We start from the raw sequence: 19,771 nt of genomic DNA, 5'->3' as shown, positions 1-19,771 counted from the left end.
GTAAAACCAATCAACATACTCTGAATATTGGTGATTTCATTCCTGGGATTCTAGACTTCATGTCCAACTCATTTCATGACAGTAGGATGCATTCAGGCTATCAGAGATAAACATTACTAATGTGAGGGTGCAGCATTTGTACCAGAAGCAGTCATGTATTTGAAACTATTTTTGGAGGAAGACCTGGGGAGAACTGTGCTAAAAGTGCAGTGATAAAGAAGTACCTTATTCTGACAGAAGATCAAACTGACTTAGTTCCCCTGGACCTGTTTAAAAATCTGTTATCTTTCTCTTTAGCTAGGTATTTGTCCTTTTATTCTTCTTGGCTTCCTGTGTCTTTCCCCATCTGCCCCATCTAATTTACTTCTCTACATACTGGTTCTGTACACATTAACTTCTACATTTGCTTTAATTTAAATTGATACAGCTATAAAGCCCTAACTTATCCTTTTACTGAACTATCCTGGCCCCAGTTCTGATTTTATATACTCAATTTCCAGGACCCTAGAAATAACTTCTTGTATAATCTTAAGGCCCCTTCCTTTAAAGCTTTCCCAAGGAGGTTGTAAACATTGTTGCGGACTCCACCAGAAGATGAGAAACACTGAGGCAAACTCTAATTTGTGGGAAATGATGTAGGTATCATTTGGTACATTCTTAGAGTTAAGTCTGTTCAATGTGTATTAGTTATTTGAGGAGTGCATTTTTTTTGCGTTTTCACTAAAATAGATAAATTTGCTTCATTACTTCAGAGAATGATGAGGAACAAGAGGCTCTCCCAACCCTGGGCAAACCTGGCTGGTACTCCCAGGGTAACTCAACCCATTTGTGTGAGTTGCTGAAGAAGATGACTGGCAAAGTAGAACCAAAGGTATTTAAAAAACAGAAGATAAGGCATCATAGCAAAGCCTCATAAGAGGGCTTCTCAGCATCAACACAAATTCAACTTGACCAGTTTTTCTGAGGGAATAGACCCAGCAGTAAGACACAGTAATGACAATTATATAAATTCCACTGGCTAACAGGAAATGCGAGCAAGCATTCTACATCATACTCATTTTTAATATTTAATACAAGATAGGTATAGCCTAATTTAATGCATGATTACCTTTAAAGAAATTCCAAGTCTGTTTAGTGTATTTTATTCTCAAGTCAGTGTCCATTAGATTGCAAGCTTAATTAGTAATTATTAACATACTATAAAGTCAAGGATAATAGAAGTTAGTTTGGGATTCACTGGTAGATCCTAGATGATTTGCAGATGATCAGCAAAGACTCATGAGAGCTGAATGTTCAAATACTGCTATGTATTTATTGGATGCAATTGCTGTATTTCCTTATTTCCAGGTCGTTTACTTTGGTGATAGCATGCACTCAGATATTTTCTCAGCTCATCACTATTGTAACTGGGAGACTGTCCTTATCTTAGAAGAGCTTAGAGGGGATAATGCTGTGGTGCCTACAGAGTCAGTGTCTGAACCCTTAGAGAAGAAAGGAAAGTATGAGGTAAGGATAATCCAGTATAATTCAGCTCTTCTTCCATTATGTGGGGATGACATAGCACTGTAGCTGATAACAGCAAATTCTCTGGTAGTGTTAACGTTGTCTGGATTCAAGCCTGATTGCACTTCAAAATATCTTTATTTATGAATATTTTAGCCCAAATATGAGAGAGATACGTATTCCAATTCATATCTGGAAGCAAATTATTAAGAGCAATGCAGTGCAGGGAGACAGCATCTAGCATGGGTTATGTTTTCATTTGCAATTGGAAATGCATGAGAACCCATGGTTCTGGCAGCTAATAAATTTGCTTACACATCCAGATCTCTTTCATTTCATCAGGAAATATATATTTTCAGATAACAGGATAATTTATTTTGCAAAAGGGATAGCCAGGGTATATACTGCTCCCTTTTTCATTCTTCTTTCATTATTAAATCTGTAGATCTCCTGTATTCACTTTCACTAAGGACACAACCAGCTTGAAGTTCTCTTGCACCAACTCTGTTGGGAGCTACACAATAGCATGATAGTTTTAGTTCAACAAAGCCAGAACTACTCTTTGTCAGAATGAAGTAAGCACCTCAAACAATGGAGGATACAGGCAGCAAATCTCACACCAGTGGGTCTTCCTAAATTGCTGTCTATTCCCAGTATTGGAGTCAGTGCTGAATATGCTATAGATTGTCCTGGGCCTCCTAAACAAGCTTTTAACTTCAGGTAAGGTAAGGGATCTTATCTTGCCCATCAGATTCTAATCTGATAAGTTTATGTACCTGAAATTCAGAAGAAGCAGGTGCTGGTTTAGCTCCTATGTCGTAGGACATAATGTCCTGGGCATTATGTACAATTTCCTGATGGATTGCTGAAAAACTGTTGACATTAATGTTCCATATTGTGTGTGTGTTTGTGTGTAGCCTTTCGTTCTTGACTCCTGGCAACCTTTTTCAGAAGTGCTTTGCTGTTGTCTTCTTCCTAGGCTTAAGAGAGAATGACTGGCCCAAAGTCATCCAGCAGGCTTTCTTGCCTAAGGCATGACTAGAACTTACAGTTTTCTATTTTCTAGCCTGTGCATCTAACCACTACATCAGATGGGGTCTCATGAAGTATATATAGCAAAATATTTTTTTTATGAACCCTCTCTCAAATCTTAACCATTGTTTTCTTGGCAACAATATAGAAGTGATTTGCCATTGCTGCCAAGGTCAGCTAGATGATGCAGTCTGCTGTGATACATGAGAGAGAGAGAGAGAGAGAGAAACATATTTGGAACACTAAAATTGGAAGGAAATGCTTAATTTTTAAATGCTGAAATGACTGGCATGGTACAAGATTTCAGATACAGGTAATCTCACTTAAGAACTACAATGGGAACTGGCAACTCCATGGCTAAGCGACGCAGTCGTTAAGTGAAACATCATGTGACTGTGACTGACTTACGTCAGTTCTGCTGCAGTCGTTAAGTGAATCACCCAGGGTTGTGAAGCACAATGTCATGTGACTGCGACTTATGACTTACTGCCGGCTTCCCCATTGACTTTGCTTGTTGGAAGCCAGCTGTGAAGGTCACAAATGGCAATCATGTGACTGCGAGATGCTGTGACCATCGTAATTGCACGCCAGTTGCCAAGGGCCTGAATTGCAATCACGTGATTACAGGGATGCTGTGACAGCTGTAAGTTCAAGTGGTCGCTGAACAAGGCAGTCGTTAACTGAGGACTACCTGTACTGAAAATGATTTAAAATGACAGTGGTCCTCTTGAGTTTAAAGATCCTAGTTGTAGGTTCTAATCCCTACCCACTCATTAATTTACTGAATGGCTAGGAATGAATGCCTGAACCTTGCTGCCTTCTCAGCAAATTAAAGGTAATTATTTACTTTGCAAGATTATAGAATAAATAAGGCAAAAAACTGGCATACATTGTTGTTGTTGTTTATTCGTTTAGTCGCTTCCGACTCTTCGTGACTTCATGGACCAGCCCACGCCAGAGCTTCCTGTCGGTCATCAACACCCCCAGCTCCCCCAGGGATGAGTCCATCACCTCTAGAATATCATCCATCCATCTTGCCCTTAGTTGGCCCCTCTTCCTTTTGCCTTCCACTCTCCCTAGCATCAGCATCTTCTCCAGGCTGTCCTGTCTTCTCATTATGTGGCCAAAGTATTTCAGTTTTGCCTTTAATATCATTCCCTCAAGTGAGCAGTCTGGCTTTATTTCCTGGAGGATGGACTGGTTGGATCTTCTTGCAGTCCAAGGCACTCTCAGAATTTTCCTCCAACACCACAGTTCAAAAGCATCGATCTTCCTTCTCTCAGCCTTCCTTATGGTCCAGCTCTCGCAGCCATATGTTACTACGGGGAACACCATTGCTTTAACTATGCGGACCTTTGTTGTCAGTGTGATGTCTCTACTCTTAACTATTTTATCAAGATTTGTCATTGCTCTTCTCCCAAGGATTAAGCGTCTTCTGATTTCCTGACTGCAGTCAGCATCCGCAGTAATCTTCACACCTAGAAATACAAAGTCTTTCACTGCTTCTACATTTTCTCCCTCTATTTGCCAGTTATCAATCAAGCTGGTTGCCATAATCTTGGTTTTTTTGAGGTTTAGCTGCAAGCCAGCTTTTGCACTTTCTTCTTTCACCTTCATCATAAGGCTCCTCAGTTCCTCTTCGCTTTCAGCCATCAAAGTGGTATCATCTGCATATCTGAGATTGTTAATGTTTCCTCCAGCGATTTTAACTCCAGCCTTGGATTCCTCAAGCCCAGCATGTCGCATGATGTGTTCTGCGTACAAGTTGAATAGGTAGGGTGAGAGTATACAGCCCTGCCGTACTCCTTTCCCAATCTTAAACCAGTCCATTGTTCCGTGGTCTGTTTTTACTGTTGCTACTTGGTCGTTATACAGAGTCTTCAGGAGGCATACGAGATGACTTGGTATCCCCATACCGCTAAGAACTTGCCACAATTTGTTGTGGTCCACACAGTCAAAGGCTTTAGAATAGTCAATAAAAGAGAAATAGATGTTTTTCTGAAACTCCCTGGCTTTTTCCATTATCCAGCGGATATTGGCAATTTGGTCCCTAGTTCCTCTACCTTTTCTAAACCCAGCTTGTACATCTGGCAATTCTCGCTCCATGAATTGCTGAAGTCTACCTTGCAGGATCTTGAGCATTACCTTACTGGCATGTGAAATGAGTGCCACTGTTCGATAGTTTGAACATTCTTTAGTGTTTCCCTTTTTTGGTATGGGGATATAAGTTGATTTTTTCCAGTCTGATGGCCATTCCTGTGTTTTCCAAATTTGCTGGCATATAGCATGCATTACCTTGACAGCATCATCTTGCAAGATTTTGAACAGTTCAGCTGGGATGCCGTCATCTCCTGCTGCCTTGTTATTAGCAACGCTTCTTAAGGCCCATTCAACCTCACTCTTCAGGATGTCTGGCTCTAGCTCACTGACCACACCGTCAACGCTATCCCCGATATTGTTATCCTTCCTATACAGGTCTTCTGTATATTCTTGCCACCTTTTCTTGATCTCTTCTTCTTCTGTTAGGTCCTTGCCATCTTCGTTTTTGATCATGTCCATTTTTGCCTGGAATTTACCTCCGATGGTTCTAATTTTCTGGAAGAGGTCTCTTGTCCTTCCTATTCTATTGTCTTCTTCCACTTCCGCGCATTGCTTGTTTAAAAATAATTCCTTAAGACATATGTTATATTGTCTAAAAGAATTAGTAAATAATTTTGTGTAATACTTATGATGTATTATTTACCTTTCATGTCATTATAAATGTATTTTTTCCTTTTATTTTACTTCTGAAGAGGTACATCAAAGCCAGAAGATAAATGACCTGTGTTCAGCTATGGCTTCCTTCCTTTGTTTCACAACACTAGGAAAGGAGAGAAACATACCCTTATTCTTATTCCAAATGAACACTTGCAGCATGGGATGGTGGTAATAAGTATTCTTCGTGCCTTTCAAGGAAACTGGATGGTTCAAAGGCATTTGCTATTGGCTTCTATAGAAAGTTTATATTAAAACTATCTCAATCTCCTCTGGTTTAATGAATCAGAGAAGGACACTTTTTTGTTCTTGCTGTAAAAAGCAAGTTGTGAGGACGTGACACAGAGCCAGTTCTTGTCCCATTAGTTTACAGTTCTCTCAGTAATACTAACAGTATTGCATGATGCAGATTAATAGTAGGTCCCCCCTCAAAGATAGCTGACTTTCAGCCAGTCACTCTCTCTGTTTCTGTTGAAGGGATAAAATGAAGGGAGACTCTAAGTAACCCATTTTGAGCTATGAACTTTAATCCTATAGTTTGTAATTGCATTACTAAATTCATGTTAACCTATACTCAAAATAGATTCTATGCCAGTGTTTTGGTTTCAAACTAGCTAAATTGAAAAAAACATGGAAGAAATCATTAGGTTGACTATTACATGGAGGCTCCAGTGCACACAAGTGGAGAGCTCTGATCGTTCTGTTGAGTGTCTTCATGTCCAAAGACTTTTCATTTCTCTTCAGTGAGAAAGCTCAGAGGGCAGGCGCTGCAACAGAAAAGGCATGTTAACAGGAGGAGTAAGAGTATCAGCCCGGTGGCACCCTGCAGGTCAAGAGGTTTAGACTCAGTCTCTCCCTTCCCATTAACATTGACCCAGTATTGTCAACCAGAACTGGAGAAAGGAGGAGAACCACGACAACACCATGCCCATGCTGTGGTCAGTCCAAAAGGATACCCTGATTGATGGTATTAAAGTCCACTGAGAGATCAAGGAGATTCAGGATAGTTGCACCATCCCTATCCTAGCTCCACCAGAGGTCATCAACAAGTGCAATCAGTGCTGTCTCAGTGCCATGCTGTGGCCTGAAACCCAACTTAAAAGGGTCCAGATAAGTCATTTTCTACAGGGTCCCCTAAATTTGCAGCTCAATCACCTTCTCAGCAACTTTCCCCAGAAAGAGGAGATTAGAGACTGAACAAAAGTTGCCCAGGATTGTTGGGTCCAATAATGGTCTCTTGGGGAGGGGGCACACCATACCTCCTTCCATGTAGGTAGAACCACTCCATCACTCAGAGAAGTAACCACTGCATGGACCCAACCACATGACCTTCCAGGAGGCTTTCACACAACCAGGAGGGACATGGGTGTCCAGATTAACAGGGCCAAGGATCTTGTCCTTTACCTCAGGAGTTACCAGATCGAATTCTTCCCAGATAACTAAGCAAGACCATGCCTCAATTCCTTAACCCAGATCTACCCAGAATCCATCTCTGAGCAGATCTGAGTGATTTGTCAGATGCCCAGAATATTCTTCGCAGCAGCCCTCTAGATATTCTTATGGTCCCTCCCTCCCTAGCAGGGAACAGTTTGCCTTAAAAAGAGCTGCTGGCTGGCTATCTATAGACACAATACGAGCAGACAAATTGATAAATTTTGCACTTTTATTGTCACAGTAAAATCCTTAATGTAAGCTCTTACACAATTGACTTTATCTCTTTCTCCATCAGTGCTCTAAGGGTCTCTTCTGTCATCATCTCCCAAAGCTTCTTGGAAAATCAGGTAGCCCCCTGGGAGCAACAAATAGGGAGAGGCCACATACAGTCAGTCCAGTCAAGGCCCTTGTCACATGCCTACTCCAGGAAGAGATTAAGACCTCAGTCAAGCTGCCTACCAGATCCTCAAGAAAAAAACTATGGTCCCTATGAAACCTGCTAAGCACCATTAGCCTCCTGGTGTGGACTGTCTAATAGCTCTACCCTCCTTGCAGGGGGAGTGGGGATAGCACCAGAAAGCCAATCACTAACCAGAGAATGATATGACTATGATAAAGGACTGATGTTAATGCCACACTAGGGCAGGTTAAAATCTCCAAGGAATATCAGTCTTGGAGATTCTATTGCCATCCTGGCAATGGGGTCAAGCAGCTCAGGTAGGAATGCCTCTGCGCAGCAGGGAGGCTAGTAGAGCTGCTTCTTAGAACCTGACTTCATCTACAAGATATCACATTAGGACTTCCCAGATGACAACTGTGTGCATATATCAGGAAGGGGAACACTCCCCTCTGAGCCCACCCAATTCTCAAGTATACATGCCATCCACAATCAAACTGTAGATGACTCAGTGTTCAGAAGGAACAGTCAGAGACCATGGCTGCCAATGATCTAATATGAGATGAATATTGGGGGCCAGAAGTCAGGATCAGTCTCAGCCATTGCCACCATCTTCCTCGTGAATGCCCCATCCTCATATTCTTGTAATTTCTCTCTCTTCCTACCATCACCCTGATGTTGTTGTCTGCTCTCACTCCTTCCATCATAAGCCCACCTTAAACCCTCCCCCCCCCACTTGCAAGGCCATGAAGGCCCCCAACCTCACCCTCCAAACCAACTGCATACCTGTTAGCCCTATGAGGTAGACTAGATCAGGAAACTGACTCCACCAGAAGGCTAGAACTATACTTTAAATAGGCAGAATTGTAACAGAATCTTGCAAGTCTGCCTGTGTTTTCCCTTCCCTCCCTTTTACATCCCAGGGAATCCAAGGGAGCCAGGCTGAGTCCCTTTCTAATACTTCCCACCTTCTTGGGTTTAATGTATGCTTTTGCACCTGTTATAGTAATGGTGCCTGGATGCTTCTCCAAGGTGATCTCCATGACTCCCAACAAAACCCCACCCCCAATGTCAGACTACAGCACCCGCAAAGCTGCTGCTCTCTGGCACTTAGTAGTTACACAATCATACTTCTTATCCACAGAATCATCTTCCCACCTGCTGGCTCTGAAGTACTGGAGCCAACCACTGGCACAGTTCTGTTCCTAACTCCCAATCCCCAACCCTGAGTCTAGTCTAGAGTAGATTCCAGATCTAACTATTAGGCAGTCCAAGAGACATTCCCAGCTGCTGACAAATAAACACACCAGAGTGATCTTGTTCGATAAAGACTTAGCACAGGCAAAGAATATCTATGCCTGGAGATCCACAGAGCTTGGATCAACAACAGAAGCATTCCTCAAAGAAATGCCACTTCCACAGCTTCCCATCATGATGCCTCAGAACATTGTTCTCCAACAGAGGATTTAAAGTCTTGCCACCTTAGCTCCAACATGCTCCCCAAGGTAGAAAATCTCCACTGGGCTTCCTCTCCGTGATGCCAGTAAGCACATGCAACTCCCAGGCCGAGGCCCCATTCCAAATTCTGCCTGGAAATTGAGTCCACCTCGGTGTGGCCAACAGGCCAACATCCGCCTCCCAGCACCTCAGTGCAATACACCTCTTGACTCCAATCCCTGCTGTGGCTTTACAGCATCCCAACTCTCTCTGGTAGAGCTTGTTCCCACACCAACTCCCATTGTAGCCATTCTAGGCACTGGCTCCACCATTTTCATTCCATCAGTGCCAAAAGCACAAGAAACAATCCATCTCTGGGCCTCCCGCTAACATTCCTTAACATTCACTAATGTTCAATTCCCCCTTGGTACTATCTTGGGAAAAAAAAGCAGTAATCTTTTCACTGGTTTAAGAATATTTTTTACACAACTCTGTTCTCATGCATGTTTTTCCCAACTCTTAATTTCTTAAATCAAATGGGCTATGTATTATGAACTGGATGGTCAATTGTCCTGCAGAGTTGGTGAAAGCAATAATAAACAAAACAAAATAAAGTATATCAAAGATAAACATGGTTTTATCACCACAGGTCATATATGAACAAAAGAATTGTCCTGATCAGAATTTCTTTAATGTCTGGAAATTATTGAATTTGGAAGTATGATATTTTCTTGTGCCTGAGAGAGGCTCCAGAGTTTCTTGACTGACTTCGTTATTGGGACTTTTTGGAACATTCACCAAGTTTCTTTTTGTGTATGTGTGAAAATGCCTTGAATATTAGAAAGATCCCATTTGCATAGAAACTATATGAAAGTATAAGAGCACATATGGATTTTCTAATTACCTTAGTGTTTGTTTATATTCCAGGGACATCAACCCAAAGCTCTCCATTCTGTTTCTAAACAGTGGGGTTCTTTCTTTGTGGATACTATTTCAGGAAAGGAAGATGCAGAGGAAATCTTAGTAAATACATGGTCTTGCAAATCTGTTAATACTTACAGCACAATTACAATCCCAAGCATTGAAGCCATAGCAGGTAAGAATAATGATCCTGAGTCAATCCCTGGAATTTTCAAACCATTAATTTTAAAGTCAGTTTCATATTAATGTCAGATTAATATTGATGATCAGAAGTCTATTTCCCCAGGATAAATCTATTATTGATTGCCTCTCACAAGCTTACTTTTGAGTAAATATTCATAGGCCTTTGTTGTAAATCCCAGAATAAATTCTACTACTAGCATGTTTGAGTTTGAGTTTGAGAAAGGGAAAAGAAAACAGTGAAGAGTGTTTGTATCTTCATTAAGTGTAATGATATGTTCTCCACAAAAATTATTCCAATAGCAGACCAATAAGAAAAGCATTTTATTCTTTTCTAAAAGTAATTATTTGTTACGCAAAACACTAAGTGGTCCAGCATTGAACTTGTCCATCCCCAATAGTCTAAGTTTTATTCCATAACCATAAATCATTAACAAGAAGAAGGAATAGATATGGACTAAAATCCTTTGTATATATTTTTTCTACAATTATTGTTTTTCTCCATTTTAGCAAGTGTGTGTGTGTGTGTGTGAAGGCCTCTCCAGTGGATTGATGATTTGGGTACTTGTTTTTATAACTGCAAAGCATTACACTTTCAGTAGGAAAAATAGTTGAATGTTAGAATAACAACAGTGAAATTAAGAGCCCACACAGGAAGATAAAGGCACTCAGTTCAAGTTCAATTCCTGGTGACCACATAGACACATCCATGTGGTTTTCTTGGTTCAAAGGATCAACAATCCATCCCCAGTACTGAGTGAGAGTAATGCAACAAGAGAAGAATGGCAGAGGCTGAAGCATCCTTTGGAGATACAAGGGGTTAAGGAGACATTGTGGTAGCCGCCACTGTAAGTCCCATGACTGCAAGAGTTGTGAAAATACCTGCTGGAGTCTAAGGCTGGGAGTGACCATAATGCTGAACTCATCCCAACAGAGGGGTAGGAATGGAGGGCCTGTCCAATAAGTTCAGATAGACTTTCCAAGTCCTTCTCTTATAGAATGTCATCTGCACAAATCTTAGAAGCAGTTTTTTTCAGTCACTGCCTCCTCCTCCCCCAACCCCCAAGATGACCTCAACCTTGCTGGGTTTTAGAAAGCTATTAAAATGTGGCTTTTCCAACAGGACTTTGGGACTGATATATTATTAATGTTGTTTCCTCTTGCAGTCTTAAGGTTTTGATTTAAGTGGAGTTCTTGTATGGTTCCCCATTGGAGAAATGTAAAATGGTGTGTGGGGTGTTTGTGTGTGTGTGTGTACAGTACTGTATATAAAGCCTCATTTATGGAATAGGCTGTGTAAGCTGTTCAGCATCTGAAATCCTCAGGTTTTTCCTGATGGTCTGGTGGGCAGTTTGGCCAAGTCCTTAGTCATTGCCTGGAATGGACAAGTGACAAAGGTCTTACTGGATTGTTCCAGTGCGGTTTCTCACAGTACAACAATTTTGGGGTACTCCTTGGTTGAAGATGAAATGTCAGAAGAGATGCCTAGCACACTGTTCGAGGAAGACAAAGAGTAAATCTGACTGAGCACAAGTAACAGCCCACCCTAGGAATTGCCTCATGGCAATAAGAGTAGCAAAATATAACTGTTTTTCTGCTCTCATCCTGTCGTCAGCCACTCAGCAGCCCTCTTTAAGGTGACTTGTTCCTTGCTGGGGAAGGACATGATACAAGCTATCTGCAGGGTCATGGTAGAGAATATTCTAGGCAACTGTGATGTTGTTCAGAGCTGGGAAAGAAGAGAGTACATTCCAGGCTGATAAGAGTTCCCACAGCATGCTCAGCTTGGAGAATGCCCGGGGTGGGGTGGGGGACCGAGGAAGAAAGTTAGACTAGCACCGCCCTAGATTCCCAAGAGTATTTTTCCTTTTAGCTTAGTTGAGGAGCCTTTAGTCTGTCAAGAGTCTGTGAGAGGTGGAAAACAATAAAGGAACTAGAGTTGCAGCCGGACTCAGCGTGATTTTCTTTGCCAGTTACCCTGACAGCAACTGGCAGATAAAGTCACTCAGATTCTCTTGGAATTGGACTCTGACTGGGATCCTTTCAAGGTGACAGAAGCATAGTCTAGCATGGCAAACTGGGAAGAATTTGCTCCTATGACTCCTGAAAAACTGGACAGGATCATCAGGATTGCTAACCCAACCACCTATTTATTAGATAAATGCCCCTCCTGGCTTGTTAATGCTTCCCAGGAGGTGGCACACAGTTGAGTCCATGCTCAAGGAAGGAAGGGGTACACCCCCCTCCTCAGGAAGCCAATGCTGGACCCAACCATTTGGGACAATTTGCATCCAGTATCCAACCTTCCCTGCTTAGAGAAAATTGTTGAGAAAGTGGTTAGTGTGCAGCTTCAAAGGGTCCTGGGCAATGCCTTTACTTGGCAACCTCCCACAACACACTCTGTATGTGTGTGTGTGTGTCTGTGAGGGGGGGGCAATATGTATGTGCTTACCACCAAATAGAGGGAAAAACTGACAAAAAATGAAGTAATTTCTATTGGTCCATTTTCTGCATCAGTATCATTGAGGTGAGTGATGAGAGAAATCACCCACCTCCCTTGGGAGGCAGGTCTATCTCACAAGGTATAAATAGAATCAAATGTTACTTCTTGAAAAAATAAAATAAAATGCAAATGTCCCTTTTCATCTTTAAGCAGTCAAATGTAAAACACACAGTATCAAAGAAAGAAAGATACAGAGTTACTCAAATCACATGTCGCGACTTAGAAGGATCTTCCATACAAAACATATAAAGGACTGTATAAATTTCTGTTTGTTCCAAGTAGCATAAAAGCCTGCAATTTACTGAACACATACACGGAACAGAAATACAAGAGACAGTAATCAACAGAGACAATAAAGTAGACATGCATAGATGAAAAGTAATCTTGCACAGTATTTCTAGCCATGTTTTTTTGCCTATCCTTTGCAAATAGTTTTTACTCGAATGGATTTCCCTCTGTCTCAGTTCTTCCTGGTGTCCCTTCCAGATCCCTGAGAGTTATAATTCATTCAATACTGAGGCTGCAGGGCTGACAAAAGGTGTCCCATTTTCTCTTCTCAGCCTCAGTTCTCATCCCTTTGTTTTAAAAAGACGAACCATTTTTCCTTCCAGCAGAAAGGGACAGGTTTGGGTAAACTCACTTTGTATGTGACCCAAGGCATAATTTTTCCTCCTGCAGATGTAGGTTGGGGAAATCTGCCTGCGAGAATGTCTACTGGAAATGTCTGTGCTTGTCTCACAAGAAAGGCTGGCAAAGCAGTCTTGTAAAAACAGGCTAGCTATTCACAATACACTGTTTGATTTTTGTACTTGTTAATGTCTTAATTCTGAGAGCCATAACTCATAGAAGTTTTCAATTAAATAAGTAGAGCAAATGCAGGAAAGCTGCCTGATTGGAGGCAGAGTCTGAAAACAGTGGCTAATGCCCTCGAGGCACTATGGTTCTCTTAATCCCCAGCTAGCTTCTTTGATGGCCATGCTGTCTGGGGAGGTATGTGACCTAGAGCATCTGGCATGCACCAGCTGGGGAAGACTGCTGCACTCTGCAAAAGCATGCATACCATGGAAGTATAAATTCAGCCCTATTAATAAGGAATGAGGCTGGTGAGGGCAGAAAGTAGCAGTTCCCACATAGAGAGAACCATTATGTCAGGTATCTTCTAAGAACATCTTATCTGTGGCTATTTCACAGATAGCCATTGACTTGGCAGAGTGGGAGGAAAAAGCCTAACATTTAAACCCAGGAGCATAGACCTATCTAAGGGCTTTTCTTTCTGTGCAGTGCTATGGACAAGTTCTATTTTCTTCATACTTTTCTGCAATAAAAACACTAAACCTCTGAGTAGTATTGGTGAGCATTCTGCAGAATAAACCAATTTTTGAAGTGGTTAAATCTCTGGAGAGTTAAAATTATCTATCTCAGTATTCTGCAAAAAGCTATCTTGAACTATGGTGTTCAGATTGTCAAATCACCCAGTGAGTTCAGGCGTGCAGCCTTGGGCTCATTGTGATAAAAAAAAACAAGATCAGAAAGATCTTAGAATTTTTACAGTGGGGAGCCTCCACTTTGATTTTTCTGGATATAGGATCAGATGTCTCTCACATCATAACAAAACTCTGAAAATAAAGAAGTCAGCAAAAAGAATATTCTTTGTCAGTCCTATGGGGAAGTGATGAAGTCAGGTAGTATACCTTATTATATATATATATTAAAAAAAAACAGACTGCAAGACAGGAAAAGCTTCAAAAGGAATTGTATGTAGCATATGAAGAAACATTAACATTTACTGAGCAAAAAAAATTGCTACACAAAGATAGTTTTCAGCATCATTCTGTAACGATGTATAAAAGGAGACAATCCTCAGTTGTAAATTCCCCATTAATCTGTTTCCATGCAGTTTTTTGAAGTTGATACAATTGATCTGCACTTCTTATTTTGTCTATTCTCACTTGGCAACCTTAACCCTTCTTTGAGCTTTGTATGTTCTTAAAGAGGAACCAAAGGTTATCACACCTCCTTCAACATTCTGCGTTATAAATCTGATGCCTAAATATTGTTTCTCCTGGACTAACTATGATTACTCCTGCTGTTGTTTCATCCTCATCTGCTGGTCAGAATGTGCATACTGAGTGCTTTAGTTTTCTGTAAAAAGCCAGAACATACTTGGAGAAAAAATTGTTCCTTTGAGCACTCAAAAAGCAGATTATATACAGTAGCTTCACTTTGATGCTTTGACCCTGGACATCTAGATTTTTTTTTCAGTTGAATGTGAAATGTTATAGACGGGATTGAAGTTGGACAGATATTTCCACAAATAGGCTACTACATTCCACTGTAATAGAATCAGTAAGTACCAGCAAGCACCAGATCCTTGAGAAATAATATTGATTTAAGTGTACCCAGTCAGTGACAAAGAATATAAGAGCATTTAAAAAAAAAAGTAGTAAAGAATGCCCAAAGCACCAAACAGTCATATTGGCCTTTCATACCTCTTGGCATTTCCATTTTCATATGACCAGATCTAAGAAGGAACAGTATTATCAGTTCTTGATTTAGAATCAATTGTTCTTTTTCTGCTTCCTCTTAAGGACAAAATAATTGTGCTGGTATTGCCTTCAGTACCGAAATGGGTCAAAAAATTCCTAGCTAGGTTGGTCTCCCCTCAGTCCTCTTACCCTGACTTCAGTGCAGATTGTTGCAGGACTAGCACAGAGAGCCATACTGGTGAAGGTCACAATTCATAGATTCTACCATAGAAACAAAATATTTCATTGTATTTTATTCTTTCAACCTTCCAGGTATTTATGCAGAAAAATTACCAGTTTCCCAAGTTTATCTTCCCACCCAGTATCAGGCACTTTTAGAAGGCACAGGCTAATCCGAGAGAAAATATAAGCCACATTTAAATCAGAATTATTACATATAATAATTTCAGGCAAGCTGTGTGAATATACATCCTATCAATGTAAGCATCAAGGTGTCTGTAGAGATAATGCTTATTAATAAATAAGGGAGCAAAAATAATGGTAATTCATTCAAACCAAAATATTTCATTTTATGGATAAAATGTGACCTACTGACCTGTTAATGCACTTATACTCTTGTGAAATTGGTAAGTTTGGGCTTGGAATCAGAAAAGGGATAATATATTCTTTTAAGCAATTACTTGCAGTATATAACATGTTCTTTATGAAGAACATTTGCGCTTATCTTTAATATTTACATTAGTTATCTGAACAAGTTCTGAACATTACAGAATCTGGATGTAACTGGTGTTCAATTGTGGAGTAGTTTGTTGTAAATAATATATCAATTTTGTAATCATCAAAGTAATTTAGAAAGTTTCCTGAGAATAATAGAAGAAATCTTTATTTGCCTGCATTACTCTTTTTCCAGACAGTGGCTATGTAGCCACTGCAATAAAAGCAACAGTCATTGACACCTCAGATTAATGTACTTTTTTACTGTAAAAAAAGAATGTCCAAACTTATAGCCAAAATATGATTACGGGAAGCATAATGTTGCTCTTATAAAATTCATATTAAATAATTAATTCAAAGTAGTATATACAATGCAAAAGCAGTTTTTTTTGGTGATGCTAGCAAGTATATTATTTATTGTAATGGTTCATGCTATGCCTGCATATTTGACCCAATATATTTTAATTTGTTACTAAAAGATGCATATTTCAAATTATGTAGAATCACTTTTGCTTTATTTTAAACAATGATATTCAGAGAAGGAAAAGCAAAATATGCCCTTTTTTATCTGCTCAGGCATGTAAACTCTAGACACAAAATACGTAAGCTTGTGGTCTGAGTAAACTGGTGTGATATTAAGCAAACAGATAAAAGAGCTTAAGAAATAAATTATTTTTCTTTGGAGCTTCTGGGATTATATAGATGTGATGTAAGTGTAATTCCTAATCATAATAAATGTGTTTCTTTCTTTCAGATTTACCACTGGATTATCAATTTGCCAGATTTTCCTCAAATAGCTCAATAACTGCTGGTTACTACCCCAAACCTCCAAGGTCATTATTATCAAGTGGTGAGCCAATGGCAACCAAATAAAGCATCTTTAAAGAAAAGTAAATCTGCATCTTCATCATGCTTAAGCAAAAATGTTAGAAGCGAATGGGAATCATGCAAGTCAAATGCTACATGAATTCAAAAGATACATTTTGGAAAGAATCTAACCAGGTTGAAGAAAAAACTTCCTATTTTCCTATTGATTGTAATATATGAGTACTATTGTCTAAAGTGTTTTCTCTGTTTTCTGAGAATTTGCTGCACACTTACATTCGCGTCTTGGACACTTTTGCCAGTTCATGCCTTACATGGCCACCGTGTATCCATTATAACATAAGGGCATGCATGTGCTGTTTACCATAAGCAAAACTCCATGACAGGCAAGATAAGAGAGCTCTGTACATACTCAGTCTTGCTATGAGGTCCAATTTCCGTAATTCTTCCTACTCAAAAAAGTGGTAAACAGGTGTGAATGAGATTGATAGACCTAGGATTTTGAGGATCATGCAGGAATATAGCAAGTCCTACACAATGGGGAAGGATAATAATTAGCCCTTCATTTCACAGTCTGATTAAACTTTGTAGCGTGAAATATATTGTTAATATTCTGATTTAGAATTCAATCCAGTGAAATTCAATGAATCCTTCTTTAGAAAATCTGTTCTGAGAGATATATATTAGCCTGTTTCTGGGAAAACATAACATTTTATATTTAAGCAGTTAAATGCATGAGATTAAGATGGTGAATGCTGTTTTGCTGCTACATATTTATCTAATCAGTAAACTGCCCTCAACACTGGCATAAAAAAAAAAGCACCTAGTAGCATCATCTTTTGTGGGCTTTCTTCCAGGATGGTTATCCCCCTTGCTTACATCTTAGTTCTTTTTCATAAAAGAAAATCTGTAATTATTTAGAAGAATAGCCTGGAATACAAATTTGTAAAAAAAAAAAAAAAAAAGCAGTATATTGGAATTGTGAAATTATTCTGAGTCTTCTAAGATACTCAAAAATTTTGTTTTTACATCTTTCTGATACTGGAAACAATATCCTTAAAACTGCTTTGCTATTCAGAAGAGAGTGCTTTTCAAATCAGTTGAGTTTACTTTCTCATAAGTAGTCACAGGACTGCAATTAAGACTGCAATCTTATGAGCATGTAGGAATACATTTTTCAGTTCACTTCTGAGTAAATAGGTCAAGGACTATACTGTAAGCAAGCCAATATGTATGTTCATTGGTGTTTTCTCAACTAGAGAAAACTTGGTATGTTGGATTGCATTCAACTTGTCTTGCATGTGGACTACTCCCTCAGAAAGGGTGAAGTGTTATAATAAGGATCTGATAGTATAAACGTGGAATTTTGTGATTTCTGAAGCCTTCCATCTGCTTTGGCAGTTCTGATCTGTATGAAGTTGAAAATAAAGGTTATTTATTCTTGAGAAGCTCTGGATTCTGTTACTTACAGCCATATAGCAGAAAAAGATTCTCCTCTTGTGGAATGCAATATTATAATTAATGACATTGATGCATTGTTAAACATTGAACATTGCTCAGGAAGTACTAAAGGAGATAACAGACTCAAAATCATGACTCAATTTCTTCCACTTTAAGCACCTGTTATGGTCAGAAAGAGGGAATTATTGAAAAGTTAAACTCTTGTCATCACACTATGGAACCAATCCATATCTCCCCCTCCTTAATTCATTTGGAAAAAAAACAAGGCATTGAAAAATCTGGTCGCTTATCTCTTGAATCTGTGTTACGTTGTCCTCCACTCACATGTCACATTTAAGCATTCTTGCAAGCGATATAATTAACCGACAGCTGCCAAATCAAACAACTATTTAGGATGACATCATCAAATTAGGTTCCCCTTAATACATGTATTTTTCCCCAAGTCAGAAAATACAGGATGGCTACAAACATTCACGTTATATTTTCCTGGGACAATGAAACATTAGATCCGAATAAAACTGGAACTTGTAAGGGAAAATGAACAGGCAGTTCTTAGAATCGTCTCTGGTAAGGTGGCAGCACCTTAGTACACATCCAAACACTAAGATGGGTTAAAATCCCATGGAAGTAGACAAGATTGCACGTGTACCTACCATGTTCTTCCCTTTCAAAGTAAAGAACATTATGAGAAGCACAGAAAAGGAGTGAATTGAGCAAAAGAGAGATGAGATGAAAGGTTATTGAACTTTATCTTGTTTACACCAATATTATTCATTATATCTCTCCATAATTTTCTCTCTCTGCAAACCATCCATGTGCATACACTGATTCATATATTGCCTTTTGTTCTTTATAAGATGTAGGTTTCCCTTGACATTAAGTCCAGTCGTGTCTGACTCTAGGGGGCGGTGCTCATCTCCGTTTCAAAGCCGAAGAGCCGGCATTTGTCCATAGACACTTCCGTGGTCATGTGGCCGGCATGACTACACGGAACGCCGTTACCTGCCCGCCAAAGCGGTACCTATTAATCTACTCACATTTGCATGTTTTCGAACTGCTAGGTTGGCAGGAGCTGGGACTAGCAATGGGAGCTCACCCCATCACGCGGATTCGAACCGCCGACCTTCCGATTGGCAAGCTCAGCGGTTTAACCCGCAGCACCACCGCGTCCCTTATAGGCTGTACTGGGAGTCAAAAACCCCTGGAAGAAGGCAATGGCAGATCACTACCGTACTGTTGTCAAATAAATTTCATGGATGTGTTGAGCTTCACTTGAAGAAGATTATTATGATGATGATTAAAATTATTTCCTTCTTTGAAATTAGGCTACACTGAAAATTCTTCTGTTTAGCAGAACTTGATATTGCTGTCCCCCCCACCTACCCCCATCAAACAACACATTATATTTCCAGGACAGAAAATCAGAACTATTAAACCATTTACAATGCACTTTTCTACTGCAACATTATTTTTTTTTTCTATTTTATCTAGGTACAAAAAAAGTATTTCTAAACCTCGGGGGGGGGGGGCGGTCCCTGTCACAACTACCAGGTAAACCCATTTGGTTACATACTGAGATGGGTGAAAAGATTATTCACCTAGTCGAAGAAAAATTAAAATGCCTAAATATTTATGCAAAATAATGTAGTAAGCCACATTTTTCCATTTGTGGCAATCAGAATTTGCCTCTACTATTGATCTGGAATATTGTGGCTTACATGTGCTCTCTAAACCAGAATGGAAAGCTAGAATCAAACTTTCATTATGGTTTGCAGAGTAAACATTCGATTATTGGAATGCAATAGCAAACTGATTCACTAGAAGCCAGGAAGTAATGGATTAAGTGAAATAGAAGTGAGAGAGGTAGACAAATCCATGTTGAAGTCATGCAGTGGCAAATGAGGTTTGCAAATCAGAGTTTGCTGAGATCAGAAATTGAATACAGCAAGGTCAAACCTCCGCACAACCGTTGTACAAGTGAGCAGAGTATGATTTGCACAGAACTGTAAAGTCGGTCATTATGCAATTCAAATTTAAGAGCAATGCTTTACATCTACAATCCATTAATAGTTTTGACTGACAAAGTTTATCATGTTGATTTCCTTGGAGCAAAATAGCTTAATG

At 39.7% G+C, this 19,771-nt stretch overlaps 1 protein-coding gene across 3 annotated transcripts in view; it reads left to right on the top strand.

Moving 5' to 3' along the window:
• Positions 1 to 19,106, top strand: part of NT5DC1 (5'-nucleotidase domain containing 1) — a 103,222-nt gene extending 84,116 nt beyond the window's left edge. Inside the window, exons 9-13 of one of the 3 annotated variants that reach the window (XR_010068455.1) lie at positions 753 to 871; positions 1,348 to 1,506; positions 9,485 to 9,653; positions 16,116 to 16,363; positions 18,826 to 18,895. Coding sequence is in view for 2 of the 3 variants with exons in the window: in XM_063310880.1 (XP_063166950.1) it covers positions 753 to 871; positions 1,348 to 1,506; positions 9,485 to 9,653; positions 16,116 to 16,211; positions 18,826 to 18,923 (641 nt within the window). In the remaining variant the exon portion in view is untranslated. Of the gene's footprint in view, positions 1 to 752; positions 872 to 1,347; positions 1,507 to 9,484; positions 9,654 to 16,115; positions 16,364 to 18,825 lie in introns of all 3 variants that reach the window. The other 2 variants (XM_063310880.1, XM_063310872.1) reach the window with 2 other exon arrangements.
• Positions 19,107 to 19,771: the final 665 nt, after the last annotated feature.

Source organism: Candoia aspera, chromosome 1, assembly GCF_035149785.1.
Source record: "Candoia aspera isolate rCanAsp1 chromosome 1, rCanAsp1.hap2, whole genome shotgun sequence".
Classification (NCBI taxonomy): domain Eukaryota; kingdom Metazoa; phylum Chordata; class Lepidosauria; order Squamata; family Boidae; genus Candoia; species Candoia aspera.
The sequence above is the reverse complement of the archived record's forward strand: the minus strand, read 5'-3'. Positions and strand labels throughout refer to the sequence as shown.